The 21,767-nt window shown below is 34.9% G+C and overlaps 1 protein-coding gene across 1 annotated transcript; it reads right to left on the bottom strand.

The window, feature by feature from the left end:
• Nucleotides 1-8,137: 8,137 nt before the first annotated feature.
• Nucleotides 8,138-8,941, bottom strand: LOC109074102 (transcriptional and immune response regulator-like). Its single transcript, XM_019090149.2, has one exon. The coding sequence runs from the start codon at nt 8,776-8,778 to the stop codon at nt 8,476-8,478; it is 303 nt and encodes a 100-aa protein (XP_018945694.1). The 5' UTR covers nt 8,779-8,941; the 3' UTR covers nt 8,138-8,475.
• Between the last annotated feature and the right edge of the window lie 12,826 nt (nt 8,942-21,767).

Here is a 21,767-nt window from a genome sequence, read left to right as displayed (position 1 = left end):
GTTAGTAGTCCTGTTTTCTATATGAATGTGTTATGATGCTTATTCACACTTATTTAGCAAGTGCCACTGTTGTTTTTGTACTGGAATGACAAGCAAACAACAGAAACAAACGTCTCTGTATCTCCCAAAGGCCTTTTTCATAGTGTTTTTCATTCTGCTGGAATGATGTGCATGGCAAGAGGACCCATAGGGCTTTAAAGATAAAAGGAACGACGTAAGACAGTCTTTAAAAATAAAATGGATTGCAAGTGATTCCCAACAGACAGTGGCTGGATCTCTGAAGGGCCTGGAGGGGTTTCTTTTGCATGACAGATCTGATGACTGTTCCCTGATGTACTGAAAAAGTTTCTCAAGATCTCCATTTTAGCAGGTTTCATCATGCTATGAGAAAGTCATAGTTACTGAAATCTTAAAACAGAATTAAAGGGATACTCCCCAAAATGATTTATTTTTTTATTTTTTTTGGTCATTAATCACTTACCCCCATGTCGTTCCAAACCCGTAAAAGCTTCATTCGTCTTCGGAACACAATTTAAGATATTTTGGATGAAAACCGGGAGGCCTGTGTTTTCTTTCAAATCAAAGCTAAATACAGGTATAAACAGCGCATCCTTGTGGCGCGGATGATACAGAAGAGCATAAGCAGCATACGGTGATATGAGAGACACAAAGGAGACCGTTGACAAAGGACTTGTTGAATAAAGTTTTTTTTTTTTTCTTTGCTTACATAAAGTGTTCCCGTCGCTTCATATAACCCAGATTGCACATCTGATGGCAGATGGAGTATTCTGACATTGTCTTTCATACTTTCCTGGACCTTGACACTGCTATTTACCTGGCAGTCTATGGGACAGTCACAGGCCTCCCGGTTTTAAGTGATTACTGACAACATTGTCATTTTGGGGTGGAGTATCCCTTTAAGGTGGCATATTATTGAAATGCAACATAATAAGCCAGTTTAAACACTGCGGTTTGATTAAGTTGTTCTGTAGCAAATTGCAGCTGTGAGTCCATATTTCTGAGGGTTCAGCTCATTATGCATCTGAACATGACTGATTATTCAAATATATGTAAATAGCACAGTAAGGGCCATTGATAATGTATTCAGCACATTTACCTTTAAATAATAGCATAGAGGGTTTTGGATGAGAAAATGTGTGTGCAAGAAGCCAACATTGTTCTGTCATATGAATTGAATTTGTGAAGTAAGCTACATTTTCATAAAGTATCTCCTGATAGCACACATCTCCAAGACGTATTTTTTAGAGTTCACCTGCAATACATCTACTGGACGTTTCCTATCAGATGTCAAATAGACGTACTGTATATTAGATGTCTTTAAGATGTTTATGATTTAGAATGTATGTAAAGCTGACATCTGAAAGGCGTCTGTCAGATGTCTGTATTCCGCAGATGCTTTCCAGATCAAGAGATCTTTAACAGACATCTTGTCTGTAATCTCTATTAACTACAATAAAGTAATTTTGGCTAGTTTCAGCCATGGCGGTGATGTAAACTGTTCAGTTTTAATTGCCCTTACTAAATTAACCATGGTTTTACTTAAAAAAAAAAAAAAAAAAAAAAAACATGGTTATAGTTAAACCATGGTAACCACAAATTAACCATGGTTTTGCTACGCTAACCGTAGTTTAACCATGGTATTTGTAGTAAAACTGTGGTATTTGTTGTAAAACATTACTACATTTTGACTAAAAACCATGGTTAATTTTCATAAGTTGGACATCATCAAGCAATACACCAAATTTTCATTATATCTAGCAGATAAAACCAAGTATTCGTGTTGTATGTTGTTCTAGTTGCTTTTGCAAGTCTGTCAGGCTTTTATTTTTCGAGATGAACTGGCTGCCTCCTTAATTTGACCATTGCAAATTGCACTGGTAAAAACAAGCCACTAAACAGACCGTGACAGTCATCCTGTGTCAGTCATTTGTTACAGAGATCCGCTTGTAAACTTGTTTGTTTATATACTCATTCCCGGAGAATCCTAGAGTTGTTTGAGGCTAAAATTCTTCCATATGTTGGCAGCTGCATGTTGGAGCATTTCATCGGTTTGAGGGCTGTGGTTACTTTGTATTTATTGGCTCCGAGTCGATTCAAAAGCTGAAGTAAATTCACGGAGGAATGGACTGAAACAATTTACTCATTACGACTGATGGACAGGCGGACGGATAAATCAATGATTTTTCCGCATGGTTAAAGGGATAGTTCATCCAAAAATGATTTCCCCTCGAATCGGTCCAAATGTGTATCGCTTTCTTTCTTCTGTGGAACATAAAACAAAGTCATTTTATTCTCAGAGGCTTTTCATCCATGCAGTTTAAGTCAATGTATTTTCTTTTGTATTCCGTAATCGATACGATTTTTTTCCATAATATTTTCCAGCAACTGTATTTAGCAATAAAGTGTTGTTCTCACTAAAAACAGTGGAAGAAAAAAAAATACACTGTAAAACTACACTATATACAAAAGGTGCAAATCCTTTACTGTCCAGAAGGTGGAGGCATGTGCATAATTTTGTACAGAAAACCTGTCGAATCGATGCTAGACTATACTAATCATCATTGACTGTACAAAACTAATCATTTACAAATTAACAAGAGTCTAATCAAACCAGACATATTGAAATGCATCAAGACAACCAAACAGTCCAATCTCAGTTGCTTCAGACTAGAATAATAAGGCAACTGGAAAGTTTCTTTACTGCCAACATAAAACCAGGATGTTTAATGTGGTTTTGCCCCTTTTTCTGACTTTAAAACACTGGTTTTTCTTTGTTTTTTGAACCAATTTCATATTGCCTCTAGAATGTCTTTTGTAAGTTTGACCTTTTAAAATGTGGAGCCACAGGTCACAGTGTGCATGGCTTTACATTTTCAAAAATACTGAAGGCCAATTATAATAGGCGAAAAACAGCACTCCAGCTACCAGTTAAATGAACTTGCAGGAAATATCTTGAGACTGAACTTTAATCAGCAGAATGCATGACACAGTTTCCACTCTTTATCACGGCACATGGAGATCCACTCTGAGAGTAAACACAGGGGAGGGACACTTACCACAAGATACCTGCTTCAAGAAGCTCTAAATCTATATTGCAGTTTAAAAAGTACTGCAAATACAACCATTTTAATAAAGAGGTTGTTGTTGTTTTTTTTTTTAGAATATCAGGTTATAATGGAGAAGAGTCCTCTAACAGGTATCATGAATAGCCTAAAAATATATTTTCTGCAGTTTTATTAAAAAATAAATAAATAAAACAGAACTCAGTCAGCCAGACAGGACCAAGAGTATGAATAGCCTAATATTCCTACAAAGTCTATCTTTGGGACATTTTTCCATCTTACTGCACATACTGACAGACGTTAACACCATGGGCTGACATTTGATTTCCAAGGAAGAATTTCATGCCAATTTCCTGCATTCAGGACAGCCTGGCATTACTCATCATCATACAGTACTGATTTTGTCAGTTGTAAGTTCATAGTTTAATAAGATTGTGTCAACTGTATCAGTCTAACGAAAATGCAATTAACCATGAAATATAGTTACTTTAAATGAATGTGACAGTTCAGAGAGCCGTGGGTGTGATTGTGCCTTGTGTTTACTCTTGAGTCACTGCAAGGGTCACTGTCCAGAGTGACTCACACTAAACACAGCACTGCCCACAGATTGATAAAAAGACAAAGTGTGACACAGCTCTTAGTTGAACTTTAAGTTCCCCTTTCCCATCAACCCACAACTGGTTTAATCTGGAATCTGTGGGATTCTGTGGAACTGTTTTCGGCATGCAACAAGAAGAAAAATACCCAACAAAACAACAATATAATAATGATATAATAATAATAATAATAATAATACATAATATTACTATTATTAAATATTACACTTACATGTTTTATTACATGTATACATTTAATTACAATAATATTATTAGGTAATAAACAAGGTTGTTATTAATATTATTAAATATTATTACTATTATTAAATATGTAACTTATTTAATAAAATATTATTAAATATATACATGTATAAATTTAAATATAATAATATTATTATATAATAAACAAGGTTATTATTATAATTATTATTAACAATAAAAATCATAATAATAATACAGGTTAATACTATTTTTTTAATATATTATGTTATTTATTTAATAAATTATATATATATATATATATATATATATATATATATTATATATATATATATATATATATATATATATATATATATATATATATATAAATTTAAATATTTAAGGAGTGAAATTATTTCCTATGAATCCAGAACGTCAGGAACTCACACAAAACAGATGCCGTGCAAAAAAACAATAAAACTAATCTGGAGAAGAGATCTCCAAATAGAGCAAACAACACCAACCCCTTCCTTTATTTATGCCCCCCTTCTCCCCTCTGCCATATATATATATATATATATATATAGGTTTCAAATATATATATATATATATATATATATATATATATATCACATCTTGTATCTTGAGTACATGTTGTTTTTTTCCCCCCCATTTATATTATGAGAAAGAGTGAAAACTTTTAGAATTGTGTTCTACAGAGGAGGGGGTGTGTCCCCCTCAGGGTCTGTGAGAATATCTCCAGCCAGGTGCGACCCTGCATGGGCCGCGAGATCATAACAAACCAAAAGGTCTTTTATGTAACTGATTTGACAAAACACTGCTTGGGGATTCTGTAGCCAGAAAACCCTCACTCAGTGTATGTGAATCTCTGTAGCTTTGCACCAGATACTGCTGTGTGTCTCTCTGCTGTCAAGTATGCATTCAATCTTTGAGCAATCAATGTTATTTGTTTATTTGAACTGGAATGGAATTTAATACTGAACTGGTTTCTAATTATTTTGTTATGTAATTGGCGTGATACAACTTTACCTGACTAATAATAAATAGTTATATTTGACTTATTCTGATCTCTTCTGAAATCTTTATTTCTAGTAGATGAAAGTGTATTCTGGTGTTTCTGCAAATCTGCGTCCAGGACAGATCATACCGAAGTACCAATGAATGGACCATGGGGGACATCTTTAGGGACTTTTGATTTCTGACTGTCACTGACTTTACAAGTTGCAGTTTTGTGATTATAGAAAAAATACACTTTTTGGTATTTGCCTGCAGGGTGTGGCATACTTAAAGGTACTATAATCACCCTGTATCCTCAGAGTAAGTACAGAACTGGCGAGTTTGTGCCGTGCATTCACTGTTGGCCAAGTGAACTTCTAAGCGACACCGGGTCGTTAATGAAGGAATAATTGAAAATAATGGGATTTCCAGAATAATCAAATATCTAAATTAATAAACAATCGATATTTGTGATCAGTTTTTAATTTGAAATATTGCCTAAATTTAATGATCACTTAAAATTGGAGTCAGATTAAAGAGCTAGACTAAGGAGCTAGACTAAAACTGAAACTAAACCCTGATAAACTCAGAGGCATATATAAAAGACCAAACACACATTAAACTTTCAACCAGGCCGCTAGACTTCGCTTTTGCGCCGGCGGGTGGATTCTTACAAATACAATAAAGTTATTAGGTAATAAAAAAGATTATTAATAATATTAATATAATAACAACAACAACAGATGTTGTTATTATTATTAAATATATGTAAATTAGTTAAGAAATTAATAGTATTAAATATACAATTGAAGTCAAAAGTTTACATCTTGCAGAATCTGCAAAATGTTATTTTTTTAAAAAAAATTTAACGAGGGATCATACAAAATGCATTTTGTTTATTTAGTACTGACCTAAATAAGGTATTTCACATAAAATATATTTACGTATAGTCCACAAGTGTTCAAGGGTTCAAATAAACAAAAGATGCTGGAAAACCAATACATTTGTGAGACCTGAAGGATTTTTCTAAAGAACAGCAGGCAGTTTAACTGTTCAGAACAAACAAGGGACTCATGAACAACTATCACTTAACAAAAAAACTGGATCATTTTTTATAAATTCAACTATTATTTTCTCTTGTGGACTATATGTGAACATCTTTTACGTGAAATATCTTAATCAGGTTAGAACTAAATAACGCGTTTTGATCCCTCTTATTTTGATAAAATAATTAACATTTTGCAGATTCTACAAGGTGTATGTAAACTTTTGACTTCAGCTGTAAATATATTAAATGTATACATTTAAACACAATAATATTATTAGGTTATAAACAAGGTTATTTCTAATAAAAATAATTTGCAATTTATAATGCATTTATAAATATAATTATTGCACAAGGCGTTGCTGACACCTTACTGGTGTTTGTGAGAATATATACTTGAAAAGTCTACTTTCAGCTTTCTTAGCTTCAAATCACTTTAATGTGGTTGGGTGTATAAAAACAAAAAGTAATTTGAGAGTATTTTAAGCCAGACTAAATGAGTGTAGACAGATGGATTAGACTCAGGGTAATGTGATCCTCTGTTTGACTGTAAATAAACTGCTATTGTAGTAATAATACCTCTAGAGACAAAGAAAATCTGAGCTTTTAACTTCATTATAGAGTCAATCCAACAGTAAACAGTAGTTTTGGTCCCTAAACGTAATTTTGGTGAAACTGTTTTGCTTTTGTGTCATGAAATAAAGCATGTGAGAAGGGCCAGACTACCAACATCCTTAAAAAAAAAGAAAAGTAATATAATACATATCATATTCAATACATAATAAAAACAAAACAATTTCATATTTCTGACCCACACTTACATCTACCTTTAAATGTGAAAACTGGATTAAACTAGAAGTAACTGACTGTTGCTGATGGATAGCAATGGGCGGATCAGACTGTCAACATCAGAAAACACCCTTATCTCAGAGAACAGACACGATTAGTTTCATGATATCTGCTGCATGGGACTCTGATGATTTAGCCTGAAAATTTGGCTGAAAAGATTTCTCGCATCAAATAGTTTACTCACTATAAAGTAATGGGGCTACTAGATCTCAGGCCTACAACACTATTGTCAGTGTTTTTTTTTCTCCGAAAACATATTTCTGTCTACATTGAGTGCAAATGTCCAACAAGTCTTATTGACTAATTTACAAACTACATTAAAAAATGTATTAATAGAAAGTGTAAATGAAAATGATTCTCTGTCTGGAATATATTTACTATGTTTGCACTAAAGGTTGTTTTATATCAGGGGTGCCCAATCCTGGGCCTGGAGATACACTATAAAGACTATAAAGATCTCGAGCTTTTAAAGGGGCAGACGACAGAACTGCAGCTCGCTGAGAACCTTATTGTCCATTGGTGTGAAGGCTAGTTGTTCTTGGTGTGAGCTGGCCTTAAGTAGGCTTATACAGTAGCCTAATCTTGAGGTTAGAGAGATTATTTAATTAAAGTCTCTTTATTTAATCAAACTTAAGACATTATGATTTCACGTTGCCTATATGACCATAAAATCACACGTAAAGGAGAGGTTACATTAGTGAAATTTCACAGATGAAAAGATAAGCCTATTTTATTGTCAATAGTGCAACATGAAGCACAGGTCACTTTCAAGCCAAGCAGCATTGTCTTGGTTAAAGGGGCACATTTTTGGGCAAAAAAATAAAAATAATAATAATAATAAATATAATAAACTCAACAGGAAATCTGCATTGGGAATTGTTTCTCTCATGCAACATTCCCAATCAGCCGGATTCTTGACTAGATTTTGCCCGATCATCTGTAAATGTGAGAGCACCTTAAAATCCTAAATTACTTAATTAAAATTTATTAAATTAATTAAAACGTTCTCGATCCTGAGGATACTAGCCTATTATAATCAATATTAGTTTTTATTCTAATATGCAATTATGTCTTTTATTTTCTATCACTGAATTTTTACCTTATTACCCTTATGTTGGTAGCCTACATATGAATGAACATGTAAAGCATGTGCGCATAAAAAAAAATGGCTGTTTTGTCAACTCTTAATTTAACAGATGGAGCTGGAAACTACTTAGAAACCACCCTGCAGACATCCATTCACTAAATGCTTTCAGCAATATTTATAAATATTTCACATATTTTATTATCTGTGTTGACTCGAGTGCCTGGCATGGAAAATACATTTTAAGAAAAAGGGAGAATCATGAGATTATCAAAACTATTTTATTTTATTTTTTTAAGCAGACTGTAAAATGGCAATACATACACTGTTGATACTGACACTATTCATAAACAACCCGTGGCATCAGTCCATATTTCAAATGTTCTCCATGGAGTCTGTAAGCTCAACTTTCTCGCTCTGGATCAGTTGAGTCTCCTCTCTCTGTATTTTCACAGCACGCCAGCATGACTCTGGACTCATGACTAAGTACACCATCACAAGTTCAGCACAAAGCCTTGAGTAACACCAGACTCCAGCATAAGTGATCACGGTTTGTTTCTCCGTGCACACGTCTGCACAGCTTCCCAACGAAAACTTCCCTCAACGAAACTTCAGCGACTGGCGCGTCAGTCCGGTAATGAGCATAAACCTGTCCTTCTTATCCTGCTGAAGAGCCATGAGCGCTCTGGAGGTGCCCTCAGGATCCTGGTGCAGCGCGAGGATGGCCCTGGCTCTCTCCACCGCCTTCAGGTCTCCTGCTTTCTCGAAGAGTTTCGCCAGGACGTCTTGGTTGACGTTCTCGAAGATGTTCGGCGACGCTTTCTTGCGGTGCGCCGTGTCAAACTTGACGCCGCTCACGGCGGGACGGACGCGGCGAGAGTCTGAAGAGGCGTATGAAGACATGGCGGTACCGTTTTCGAGACGTCCCGTGTTTGATAGCAGCGGCTGTGCTCTCAGTGACTCCAGCGTTGGAGATAACAGCCGGTTTTATAGGGGACTTGCGAGAAATTCCTTTTGAGATGATGTCATGCGGACGGTAAGTGAACGCCCAACTTTACCCGCTGCACAGCAGGACGCGGTGAGGAACTCCGTTCTGACGCAGAGATGAACCAACTTACCTAGGAATACATTAATGAGTTACTGGCTCCCTATAAGCGAGCTCGAACAATGAAATCTTTCGGTTCATTTGAGAAATTGCCTTATGACATTACTCGCTGCATTGCAAGATAGAAAGCAAAACTGTATTTCTTTACTGGAAAGTTTAGAGTGGCAGCAGTTATTTATTTTTTTATTTTTTTGCAAGAGTCTAACTATATTATTATATTAAAATTTTATATTATACACAAGTATAGCCTACTAACGAATCTATAATTTTTGATAATAACAATAATTTTTATATATATTGCATACTTTTCAATATTTTCATATAAATTTCACACCTCTATTCAAGTCAAGTCACCTCTATTTATAGCGCTTTTTACAAAACCGATTGTGTCGAAGCAACTGAACAACATTAATTAGGAAAACAGTGTCAATAATGCAAAATGACAGTTAAAGGCAGTTAATCATTGATTTCAATGATGTCATCATTCAGCTCAGTTCAGTTTTAATAGTATCTGTGCAATCATTTGCAATCAAGTCAACAATATCGCTGTAAATGAAGTGTCCCCAACTAAGCAAGCCAGAGGCGACAGCGGCAAGGAACCAAAACTCCATCGGTGACAGAATGGAGAAAAAACCTTGGGAGAAACCAGGCTCAGTCGGGGGGGGGGGCAGTTCTCCTCTGGCCAGTCGAAACCAGCAGTTCAATTCCAGGCTGCAGAAAAGTCCGATTGTGCAAAGGACTCAACTGGTTCCTGTGGTCTTGTCCTGCTGGTCGTCTGAGACAGGGTCTTTACAGGGGATCTGTATCTGGGGCTCATCTAGTTGTCCTGGTCTCCGTTGTCTTTCAGGGCTGTAGAGCTCCTTTCTAGGTGCTGATCCACCATCTGGTCTGGATACGAACTGGATCTAGTGGCTACAGTGACCTCGGAATAAGAGAGAAACAGACTAATATGAGCGTAGATGCCATTCTTCTAACGATGTAGCAAGTACATCGGGTGTTATGGGAAGTGTTCCCAGTTCCGGCTGACCTAATTAATGCAGCCTAAAAATCCTTTAACGGATTTGGATATTAGAAGCGTTTTAATGTGTTATGTGTAAGCCAGGGTAAAGAGATGGGTCTTTAATCTAGATTTAAACTGCAAGAGTGTGTCTGCCTCCCGAACAGTGTTAGGTAGGTTATTCCAGAGTTTGGGCGCTAAATAGGAAAAGGATCTGCCGCCCGCAGTTGACTTTGATATTCTAGGTATTATCAAATTGCCAGAGTTTTAAGAACACAGAAGACGTGGAGGACTATAATGTAACAAGAGCTTGTTCAAATACTGAGGTGCTAAACCATTCAGGGTTTTATAAGTAATAAGCAAGATTTTAAAATCTATACGATGTTTAATAGGGAGCCAGTACAGTGTTGACAGAACCGGGCTAATATGATCATACTTCCTGGTTCTAGTAAGAACTCTAGCTGCTGCATTTTGGACCAGCTGGAGTTTGTTTATTAAGCGTGCCGAACAACCACCCAATAAAGAATTACAATAATCTAACCTTGAGGTCATAAACGCATGGATTAACATTTCTGCATTTGAAATTGAGAGCATAGGTCGTAATTTAGATATATTTTTGAGATGGAAAAATGCAGTTTTACAAATGCTAGAAACATGGCTTTCTAAGGAAAGATTGATATCAAAAGCAATTTATTTATTGCTCTATTGATTATAAATCAAATAAAAAAATCAACTTTTAAAACAGGTTTAAAACAGTAGCCTACACAGTTGGCTTTGACATATTTTCTTTTAAAACTTACATTTACAGCTTTCTTAATACACTGATAAACAATATTTTTTAGTTTAATATTATTTTTCTTACCTGATTCAATCAAAATCATTATTATTATACATCATTATTGATGGGATTATACTGGGTTTTGGAGTTTTCTTGCTTTACAGAAGTTGTAAATGAGTTTCTATTTTGTCATACTGTCTGTTTTATTGATGATGAGGGGGACACACAGGGTGAGATTACTAAATTGCTTAATTCAGATGATTTCATCTCTACAAGTTTAACGTTTAAATGTTTTATGGCATTTGGGATTTATCTGTATGATGTTCACCTTCAAACTTTATGAAAATGACCAGTGTTACTTAATATTTTAGCATTAACTTTAAATATTTCAGCACTTGTCTTACTCCTGCAGGACATTACGTAGTAAACAAGCTGTTTCATTGGCAGACTGCTAATCTCATCAGTGATGCTGGTTTGGGAATGAGGAACAACAAGCAACTCTCTCATTTTAATGAGATACTGTTCAGAGATAAGCACTGATTGTTCTTTCCGCATGACGGTACTTATACATTATGGTGCATGTGCCATGAAAAGAATATTTTTTTTTTCATGGCATTAAAAGCCTGGCTTGTATGAATTTATTATACTATAAAAATGTTAATTATTTTAGCCCAAAAACAATTTAAAATGCTACACTAAAAACCTATTTGGTTAACTATATAAGTGAAAATGCTACTATATATTAAGAGACATATATTAGAGAAATAAGATATATAAGAAAACATATAACATATATGAGAAATATTTAGAACTGTAAAGCATATATTATTTTATATATTATATTATTTTTTTTATATATATATATATATACATATATATATATATATATATATATATATATATATATATATATATATATATATATATATATATACTAAAATAATAATTTAATTAACATAAAAATTAAACAAAATTTGAAAACCACACATAATTAAAAATAATAAAATAATATTTTTACAACAACAACATATAACAACTTAAGAACACGTCTCTTATTTAATATTCATTAAATAAATCTTTACCGTTAAAAAAAAAAAAAAAAAAAATCATTTCTTTGAATGCTCCAAAGGATGGCTGAAATTTCTGAATATGAAAGAAAAAAATTATTTCTTTAGGCTAACACACACACACACACACAAAAACAAAAACAAAACCTATTCATTCCACTTTTTAATGTAAGTCAGATTATTCCAATTATTAATTTCACACACACACACACACACACACACACACACACAAACACACAAAAAAACAAAAACACACACACACACACACACACACACACACACACAAAGCCTATCTATTCTAAAAAAAATCAGTTAAGAAACAGACTGTACTTTTGGCAGCTAGTGTAATCAAATTTCACAATAAGTGTTTATATTTAGTTCCCACAAGCCATTCCAGTCCTTTAAATGATGGGAAAGGTCTACTATAAAAATGTATTTCACTAGTAAATGAGGGCTCTTACGCTGATACTCAAGGAATTTCAGAGGAAACAGAACAAACATACCCATTTCTCTAGGAAGGCCTACAAATATAAACATTCCCAGGGCTCTAGGAAGGCCTACTAAGATTTTTTATGGTATAGCACTCACTGAAAAAAATGTTTCATTCATCCAATTAAAAAAAATTAGGGTAATGATTCACATCTATATTTTTTAACTTGATCCAATGAAAAAAAAATAACTTGCCCTAAACAAAATTTTCTATCTATAAAAACTATTTTATAAAACCTGGCAAAGTATATTTTTCTTGTTGAAGAAAGTCAATTAATTAAATTTTTTTTTTTTGATTTTAACAAAAAATATAGATTTAATCAAAACAAAAATTCTCATTTAAGATTTTTTTTTATATAGTTTTCATAGACATAGAAAATATTGTTTAGGGCAAGTTATTTATTTTTCATTGGCTCAAGTTAAAAAATAAATTAGATGTGATATCATTACCCTATGTTTTTTTTAATTGGATCATGGATGAATGAAACATTTTCCAGTGTAATTTCCAAGTTAAATCTATATCAGTTGTTTCATTTTTCCAATTTGTTAAAAATAAAAAAAAAAGAAAAAAAAAAAAAAAAAAATCAACAAACATCCAATTTTATTTTAAATCAATTCTCAATTCAATTCCAAATGTTAATTTAAAAACAAAATAAAACATGCATTTTTAATCTGAAAACATTTCCCCATAAAACATGAAAAAACTAGTTTAACAAACTAACATAAAACAGTTAATCTCAGAATCACAACAAACGGCATCAAAACTATATGTTTTTTTTCCAAAATATTGGCAGTACTGAATTTTAGATGCCAACTCATCTTTTCCGTGGTTGAGCATTACCTGCTGAATAAAATATTCAGCTAAGTGCTATATATATAAATTTGATACGTTTGATGTTTTGAAATGTTTGAGACAAATTTCCACAAACTACTGCATGAGAGGTGTTTGACCAGTATTTATGAATATAATACAGTGGGTTTGGCAGTGGTCACATGACAAGGAAGTTAAATGGATTTGAATATTTCAAAAATTCACCAAAAATATACAAAATCATATTTCCAAAATCCAAGTTATGTATGATGTTTATCAGGATTGAGTGAAGATCGTACAACTGGTGTGACATCATCAGATCACATGACCAGGAAGTTTAATAGATTTGTATGACGGAAAAATTCATTAAAATTAGACCAATTGTTATTTTCATAATCCGACTCGTGTATGATGGAAAGGAAATGTGTGTGAACACATTACAACAGCAGTAAAATCATCAAGTCACGTGACCAGTAGCTGTATTAAATTTTGAACACAAATAAACAGTTTGCGATACAATCACAATTATCTTCAGGGCATATGTTTTAGAGAATTGGAGTATATATGAGGCTATACAAATAAAAGAAAAATGATTAGGTGGAGCTGTGGTAGGCTGTTCGCCAGTGAACAATGCACATCATAAAAATCTGTGTTTGATTCCTGCTTTAGTCAGGTTCAAGTATTATGTATGATGTCATCAGGTCAAATGATCAGGAACTTTAATACAAATTTTCTCTTAGATAAATTCATTAAAAATGCACCAAATGCTACATTCACAATCTGAGTTGTGAGTGAAAGGAAATGTGTGTGAAGACATTACAACAGCTGAGAAATCATCAGGTCACACAGCCAGAAGCTTTATTACATTTTTAGCACAAATTAACAGTTTGCGATACAATCACAATTATCTTCAGGGCATATGATCAGGAAATCTGAATACATGTGAGGCTACACCTGCAAACAAAAATGCTTAGGTGGTGTTGTGGTACAGCGTTTGACAGAGAATTGGACATCACAAAAACCTGAGTTCCATTCCTCCGTCAGGTCAGAGTAGATTTTATTTCCTTTCTCTCAGTCATTTTCCTGTTTACAATGTCCTATAAAATAAATATTGCAAATAAAAAATGTCTTCATAAACAAAGCTATATAAGGTGTGACATGTGTGAATGTATTTCTGATGGTCTTGTATGTGGTAAAAATGCTGAATAAATTTTGTATCAAAACATTTTTCGTTAATATGTTTAAAACTACATTTGCATAACGCTATGAATATTATAGACACAGAGACACATTGTGTGTGTGTGTGTGTATTCATTCACTCAAATAAATACAGAAACAACCCACCCATTTATACACAAACAAAAAAAAACTACATTAAAAGAATCTTAGTTGTCCTGTTCATTCATTCAATAGAAGGAAGGATCACGCCACACGAACTTCCCATGAAGTACTGGATTCTTACTTAGAACAGGCTAAATTGAATACAGTCCCAGTTATTCACTGATTATAATGTGGCTGAAAACCATCAACAGAAGGGCACTGTTATGCAGTTATGACAACAGTAACTAACAGTGACTCTTATTTGTCCAGAACCAAATACCTATTTCCTTCACATGCCCTTCCTCTGCAGTCACCCATGATAAGAAGTCCTGGAAAACAGCTGTTCCACAGTAATGCCACGCAAGTTCCACAGTAGCCTATCATCAGCTAATGCCTTCTCTCATTAATGTCATTTATTTTAACTCCCCCCCCCCCCCCTTCCCCCCACTGTCTGCCTCATTTAGGCTCGTATTTAAACACTTGGACACAATTTGGCCTGACTCAAGCTAAATGAATATGAACCTTCACAAAGTGTAGATTTAGTGACTTGAGAACAGCGCTCTCTTGTGGCTGAAAAGATAGTAAAATTTGGGCTAATTGAAGTCAATTGAAGATCAACTAAATCGACAGAGGCGTCGAAGCAGTCATATATTGATTTTGCAAGTTAAATAACGTAAGAATTATGCAACGACGTCCACTTTTTTAATAAACTATTTAAATACTTATTTAATCACAAGTTAGCCTAGAAGTTGGACGTGACATTTCTTCATCGAATTGATGACTCAGACTAGTCTTTTTGAGGGGAAAAACTGAAAACTAATGTAACCCTTGTTACTTTTTATGCTTTCACTAATTAGCGGTTTAAGCTGTGGGAAGAATACATTGATTCTGCCTCAGTCCTGCGTTTTCTCGATAAGAAGAAACTGCTATGCGGTTATAAGTAAGCAATGATGCTTGTGCCCTGTATTTTTAGGATATGTTGCCAGTACCGCACTAGCTGAGGCGGTTTCAACCCACGAGCAGAGCCGCATGTAGCGTGACAAGCTCCCGCAGCCCGGCGCGCTCTCTGCTGTCGACAGTGAAGTCAGGCACACGACATCAGAGTGAGCAAATGACGACAGAGTTTCCATCCACAACTGCAGAGTATAGAGTCAAACAGAAACAACGCAGATGCTGAGTTTGCGAAGTGAATTATTTATGCAGTAACGTTACCGTGTGTTCCTGACGTACTGCCGGGAGATGTGACTCACTCCGTGCCGTGTGCTCCAGCTACTGTAACGCTGAAGCAGTGGCCCACATGTGAGTACACTGCACGGGGACAAGTGCTGACCGAGGGACATGCTGAGACAGTAAAATATCATATTAATTTAATGTTGTCATTAAACACACAATACGTCTACATTCACTGATCTTGGGTTACACCTGATTTTAAGGTAGGGTGACCAAACGTGCCATTTTCCCAGGACACGTCCTGGCCAGGATTTCTATATTACCTAAAATATACACGCTTTGGCTTTGTTTGCACTGCGCAGACCAATTGTTGTATGACAAAGTACCGTACTTTGATGTCATATGCTCAGTGCTGCTTCAAGTCCAACACTAATATGCGTATTTGCATTGCTTTGACCGTTCTCTGTAGATCCCACCTTCTCACGCACCACGATTGGTCGATTATGTGCAATGTCTGCATGTTATTGGTCAAATGATCACCTTCATGAAAACAGGAAACCAAAGCCAAAATCTGGATATTTTAGGCAATATAGAAATCCTGGCCAGGACGTGTCCTGGGAAAATGGCACGTTTGGTCACCCTAAAATTTTAAGGTGTCCTTATAACAGTGTAATTATACATTTACTGTAAGTACTGAGTAATAGGCCTATTAATGAACTACATGTACCTGCTATATGGGTATAGGGTTAGGTTTAGGGTTACTTGCATGTAATTATGCATAATTTATTGTTATTATAATAGTAATAGGCCTACATGTAACTTGTGTAACAAGGACACCTTAAAATAAAGTGTTACATGATTTTGTGTTGTGCAGCATTTCTGCTTCGAATGTGGACCAATAATTGTCACGGACACTCTTTGAAGTACACTAGAATATGACGAACTCCAAATGTGTGTGTGTGTGTGTTTTTGTATGCGATTTTGCTTTCAGTTGAATCAACTAGTCACTAGCAAACAGTTTCTTAACAATGAATTAAAGAACACTTTGGTTGGATCCTTTCAACTGCTGTGGCACGGATTCCTACGGCCTGAATGTACGAGGAACACAATGCGAGAGGAATAAACAGGGCTGGTATGCTGACCAAGGATTACTTTATCAGGTCAGAATTAACCCCTTATACAGTAAATTTATATGTTTTTGCTTTGTGTGAACCATCCCTTGAAAATATAGCTAAATGATTTGATTCAACTGTAGCCTACAGTTAAGCAGGATACCAATAGCTGCTATGTTATTTTATTATGCTCTTTTTATTATAAGCTCCATAAAAATCAATGATCAAGTCAAAGTGAACAAATATTCTATTAACCATAGGTTCAGGCAGCTGTTTCCTCATCTATGCAAATACTGTTTCTCAGTTCCAACATCAGTTCAACTACAGCTCATCCCTATGTGAGGAGGCCACATCTGTGCAATCTAGTTTTAAAACGTCCAAAAGTGAGACAGCAGGTGGAGCTGTTCACATGTTTTTTTCTCTTATGCGCATATGAAATGCTCAGATCAGAGTCAAGGATACCGCAAAATCTGCACACAAAAAGATAATCTCATCCTGATTTAAAATTTATTTAATTTTTTTTTGAAAAAGCTAAAAAAGGCACAACCTGAAGCCTTAAAATCTTTTTAAAAACAAATTAAAATTTGTGCAGTAAAATAAAAGTAATAAGAATGTCACGGACTTTTATTTTGCATAGCGATGGAATTTTATAAAATACTGTTTAAAGGAAACATAAAAAAAAAAAAAGCAAAAATCAAGGCCAAAGTATCACGTACCTATATTGTTCTGCGTGTCGTGCCTAACAAACACCCTCTAGCAGTCACAATACAGCACAGCCTCGTGTTCAACAGCACAAGCTGCATTTATAAAAATCAAAGCCTTATAATCTGGCTCTTGTATAGGGTACACGAGTAAACATGAGCTTTCAGAAGGATTCTCAACTAGAGAACAGCCTTGATAAAGACAGTCCAAGATTAAGAGAAATAAATGACAAAGAACAGCCAAAAGTAGCTGAGCCAGTGTGTGTGGGTGGTCAATAATGCTCTGCAAAGCGTTTACGCCAAAATGGGCAGTTGCAGGATTCCAACTGTTTGGCTACTGCTATTAAGTACACACATTGATATGCATATCATCAAATAAATAAAACCTGAGCTGCTTTTGACAAGAAATATTGTGTATAGAATTTATTTATTTTATTATTTTAAACTGTAATATTTTACATTGTATGCAAATAAATGAAGCCTAGGTGAGCATGATTGACTTGTATTAATTCAGCTACAGTGTAGCTTTGGTTAAGAGAGCCAGTTTTTATTCATCTCTCTCTAACACTCATATAAATGTTGAAGGTCTTTCACTTCCTGAAATGTGTTTCTTGTATTTAGCTCCTGATAGCTCACCACCAAGACGTCTGTTGAATGTGGGTTGATTTCTTTCACTTGTCTTCCTGTACATTGAGGAAAGTGATGAGTACAATATAAAACTATAACAAAAAACAACAACATCCCCTACATAACAAAAAAAAAAAGAAAAATAAAATAGCTCTCCCCCACAAAAAAAAAAAGTGATGTGCACATGAATAGAAGAGAGATTTTTAAAAGCATCCGCTGCCATCAGATTACAAAAGCATTATTACAGGTACAGATAAATGATCTCTCAGATTAAATACTCAACATGATGACTGTACTTCATCTATTGGATTAGATAATCTCATTTCTCATTGAGCATAATGGATGAGACTGGCTTACATTAAATAAGCCAGTTTGCAGTTTGTACAATAGCATCTCTACAGGGACAATGTGCTTTCAGGAGATTATAAAAAATGAGCTTGTGAAGCAAATCACAGCAACAAGCCTGAATAACCGCTCCAATCCACCTACGCACCTACAGAAAGCACTGTAAAGCCACTAATGTGATCCTGCAACACCTCACTGTTCAAAAAGAGGGCGCCCTCCACTCGCTTGAGTTAAACACTATTGACTTAACACTCGAGTTCGTCATGAGCATTTAAGAGAACTAGATCCCTCATTTGCCTCTGTAAGTAAAAGCTGTGGCTTCATATCTTTATGCTGCTAGGCCATCAGCATCACCATTATACCTCAATGTTGATCTCGTTCTCCAGAGGCTATGCAAATGATGAAAGAGAAATGGCCTAGTTTACTCAACTTTTTTTTTTTTTTTTACATTAGCAACTGTTCAAATGAAGGCTGAAAAGGTCTGAGAAAGAAATGTTCTATATAAATGTTTGACCATGATGTCATATTTACATATTCTTTGCTTTAATGCAATTAAAAGCAAATATATTGCAAGAACCACAGGCTGTCTCACAGGCTTATGTCCAGTTTGGACAATAGTTAACACAGTAGTTTATACCCATGTCTTGTACAGTTTTAATGACTAATTCAGGCTCCAAAAAGGTTTTTGCAGCAACACCATGTTAGGCTGAACATTTTAATCATCTAATTAAAGTTTTCAACCAAACATTTTTGAAAATGAAGGTACTTTATGCCATTGATGGTACCATGAATACCCAATGAAACTTTCCATTCCACAAGAGTTTAAAGTGTCCAGTTTAAAGGGATAGTTCACCCAAAAATAAAAATTACCTCATGATTTACTCACCCTCAAGCCATCCTAGGTGTATATGACTTGATTCTTTCAGACAAATTGGAGTTATATTAAAAAACACCCTGGCTTGTCTAAGCTTTATAATGGCAGTGCATGGGAGTTGAGATCTGAAAGCCCTAAAAAGTGCAACCATACATCTTAAAAAGGCCTTATGAAGCGAAGTGTTACTTTGTGTAAGAAAAATATCCATATTTAAAACTTTATAAACCGTAATCTCTAGCTAACTGCCATAAGCACGTTCACGAGCGAGTGGATGATGTAGGTCCTTCAGCTTATTAAAATGTTCTTCACACTAAAAAAAAATGGTTCTTGTAGGAACCATTCCCTGAAAGATTCTTTGGGAAACCAAAAAAGGATCTTCTATCGCATCATGAAAACTCATTTGGAACCTTTGTTTTCAAGAGTGTAAAAAATCCTTGCAAAGGTTCCATAAATGTTAAAGATTCTTCATGGAACCACAGAAACCAACAAAGAACCTTTATTTTTCTCATTTCCAATCAAACTGATGATTCATACATTGTATTATTCTCCAGAGAGAGTAACTGGAAAACTTGTTCCTGACAGGACTGCTGCATCAACAAATAGATAATCAGGTCAAATAAGACAATATTAATTCAGCGATTCAATAAAAATGATTTCACGGGCTCATATTTAACTAAGTTTTCACCTTCACATGAAAAGAGCTTATGTTTAAAATACTAATTAAACACGTGTGTATAATTGCAATCATAACTGGGTTGAGCGGTTAAAAGTAATAACTAGATGTCCAGTTAATAAAAGAGAGGTTTGTTTTCCTGCAGGACTTTCAATGCATGTTCCACACTATGTGCTGATGACTAGTAAGAAACTGACATTCATCCTTTCATCCTAGCATTTCTGGGAATTGTTCAGGCTGGTCGGGAACGAGCAGGGTTTATAATTGCATTAAATAGGCGCTTGTGAAATATTCTGTGGTGCAACAAATGTTTTTTTTTGAGGGCGTGCTTCATTTCAAGGCCTTTCAATAAAACAGAAGTGCGATTTTATTTTGTATTCAGCTACATCCTTCACACGAGTGTGTGTGAAGCTGAAAAACTAGTCTAAAACGCCATTCAGCAAGACCTTCGGGCTTGAAACTGAGCTTTTCAGATGATGACCTCATGTTATGGACATAAACAACATGAACATTCCACATTTAATCAGACTACATGGAAGGATCTAAAATAATGAAATAACTAAGGTTTATACATATTTAATATCAATTAGATTCTAATGCAACATGTAAGTTGAACTTTCTTTTTTAATATTTATATTTTATTTCAAATAGTTTTAGATAACACTGTCTTACTGTGCATTCTTCATCTCAAGCACAAATATCATTCAATCTCAGCCTCGCTTGGCATGTGCATGTGTGTGTGGGTCGTGTTCAGACAGGTAACAATACAATAGCTGTCCTTCAAGCAAAAATGTGCAAAATGTGAACGTTGTAATCATAGGAAACCTTGACGAGCACAGACATGGGTAAAGAAGAGAAAATGACAAAGCCGGTCTCACAAAACATAAGTCTGCCATCAATCAGCCGCTCAAACGCTAAAAGCAGATGCAATACAGTGGGTGAAGAATCTGGAAACGGGCCAATTTCCCAAAAAACACACAAATCAAACAGGACAAAGAAATAAAGAAACAACACCAGTTTTTTTTCCCCCCACATTTTTTATATTTCATTTTACTTAAATTTTTTCCGTTTTAATGGACAATGTCAAACATATTTTTTTTTTTTGTAGATTCTGCAAGATATGTTTGGAATTTTTAACAGAAGCCCTCCTAAAATGGGGTCAGTGGTCTGAACACCCCCATTCCTCTCCGATATCAAACAAAACCCACCCGGACTCTCTCACACCAGACATCCCCTTTTAAATTAAACATGAAGGAAACTAAACAAAAAAAATAGTTTGCAGAGGCTCATTACATGAAACAAAGACTTGAAAAGACAAACACTTTAAAAGAGGACACAAAAAGGTGGTCATGATGATCTACTCATCGACTTTTGGTACCTGTTTAAGGTCGTAGGCCTCTCTCAGGTGTTTTATATCGCAAAAAGTAAAGCGTTAACTTAACAGAGGCGTTTTTTCTTCGTTACAGAGTGTCTACATGACTACTTCGCCGACTGAGCGCTTGCCTCATCTCAAGCAAATGAGGCGGCAACAATCAAATACAATCAGCAGTTGTTTTTTTTGTCAATGATAAAGCCATATATTACATTAAAACACTGATTTTTCTTTGGATGAGAGTTACTTTTAAATACAGTTATGATAACATGCAGGTTTACCCTCGCCGAGTCTCATTTTAAGATTGCGCAAGACATACAGACCCTGAACTGCTTGTGGCGTTAAATAAAATGAAAAATACATGTGTGAGCGACAGTCTCGACGCCTGCACACAGAACTTTTGCTATATTTATTAGCATGGCACATGACCTTAAATGTGTAACGCACAGGA

The sequence above is a fragment of the Cyprinus carpio genome, chromosome B10 (assembly GCF_018340385.1).
Source record: "Cyprinus carpio isolate SPL01 chromosome B10, ASM1834038v1, whole genome shotgun sequence".
Lineage (NCBI taxonomy): Eukaryota > Metazoa > Chordata > Actinopteri > Cypriniformes > Cyprinidae > Cyprinus > Cyprinus carpio.
Note: the sequence above shows the minus strand (reverse complement) of the source record. Positions and strands in the feature narration are given on the sequence as shown.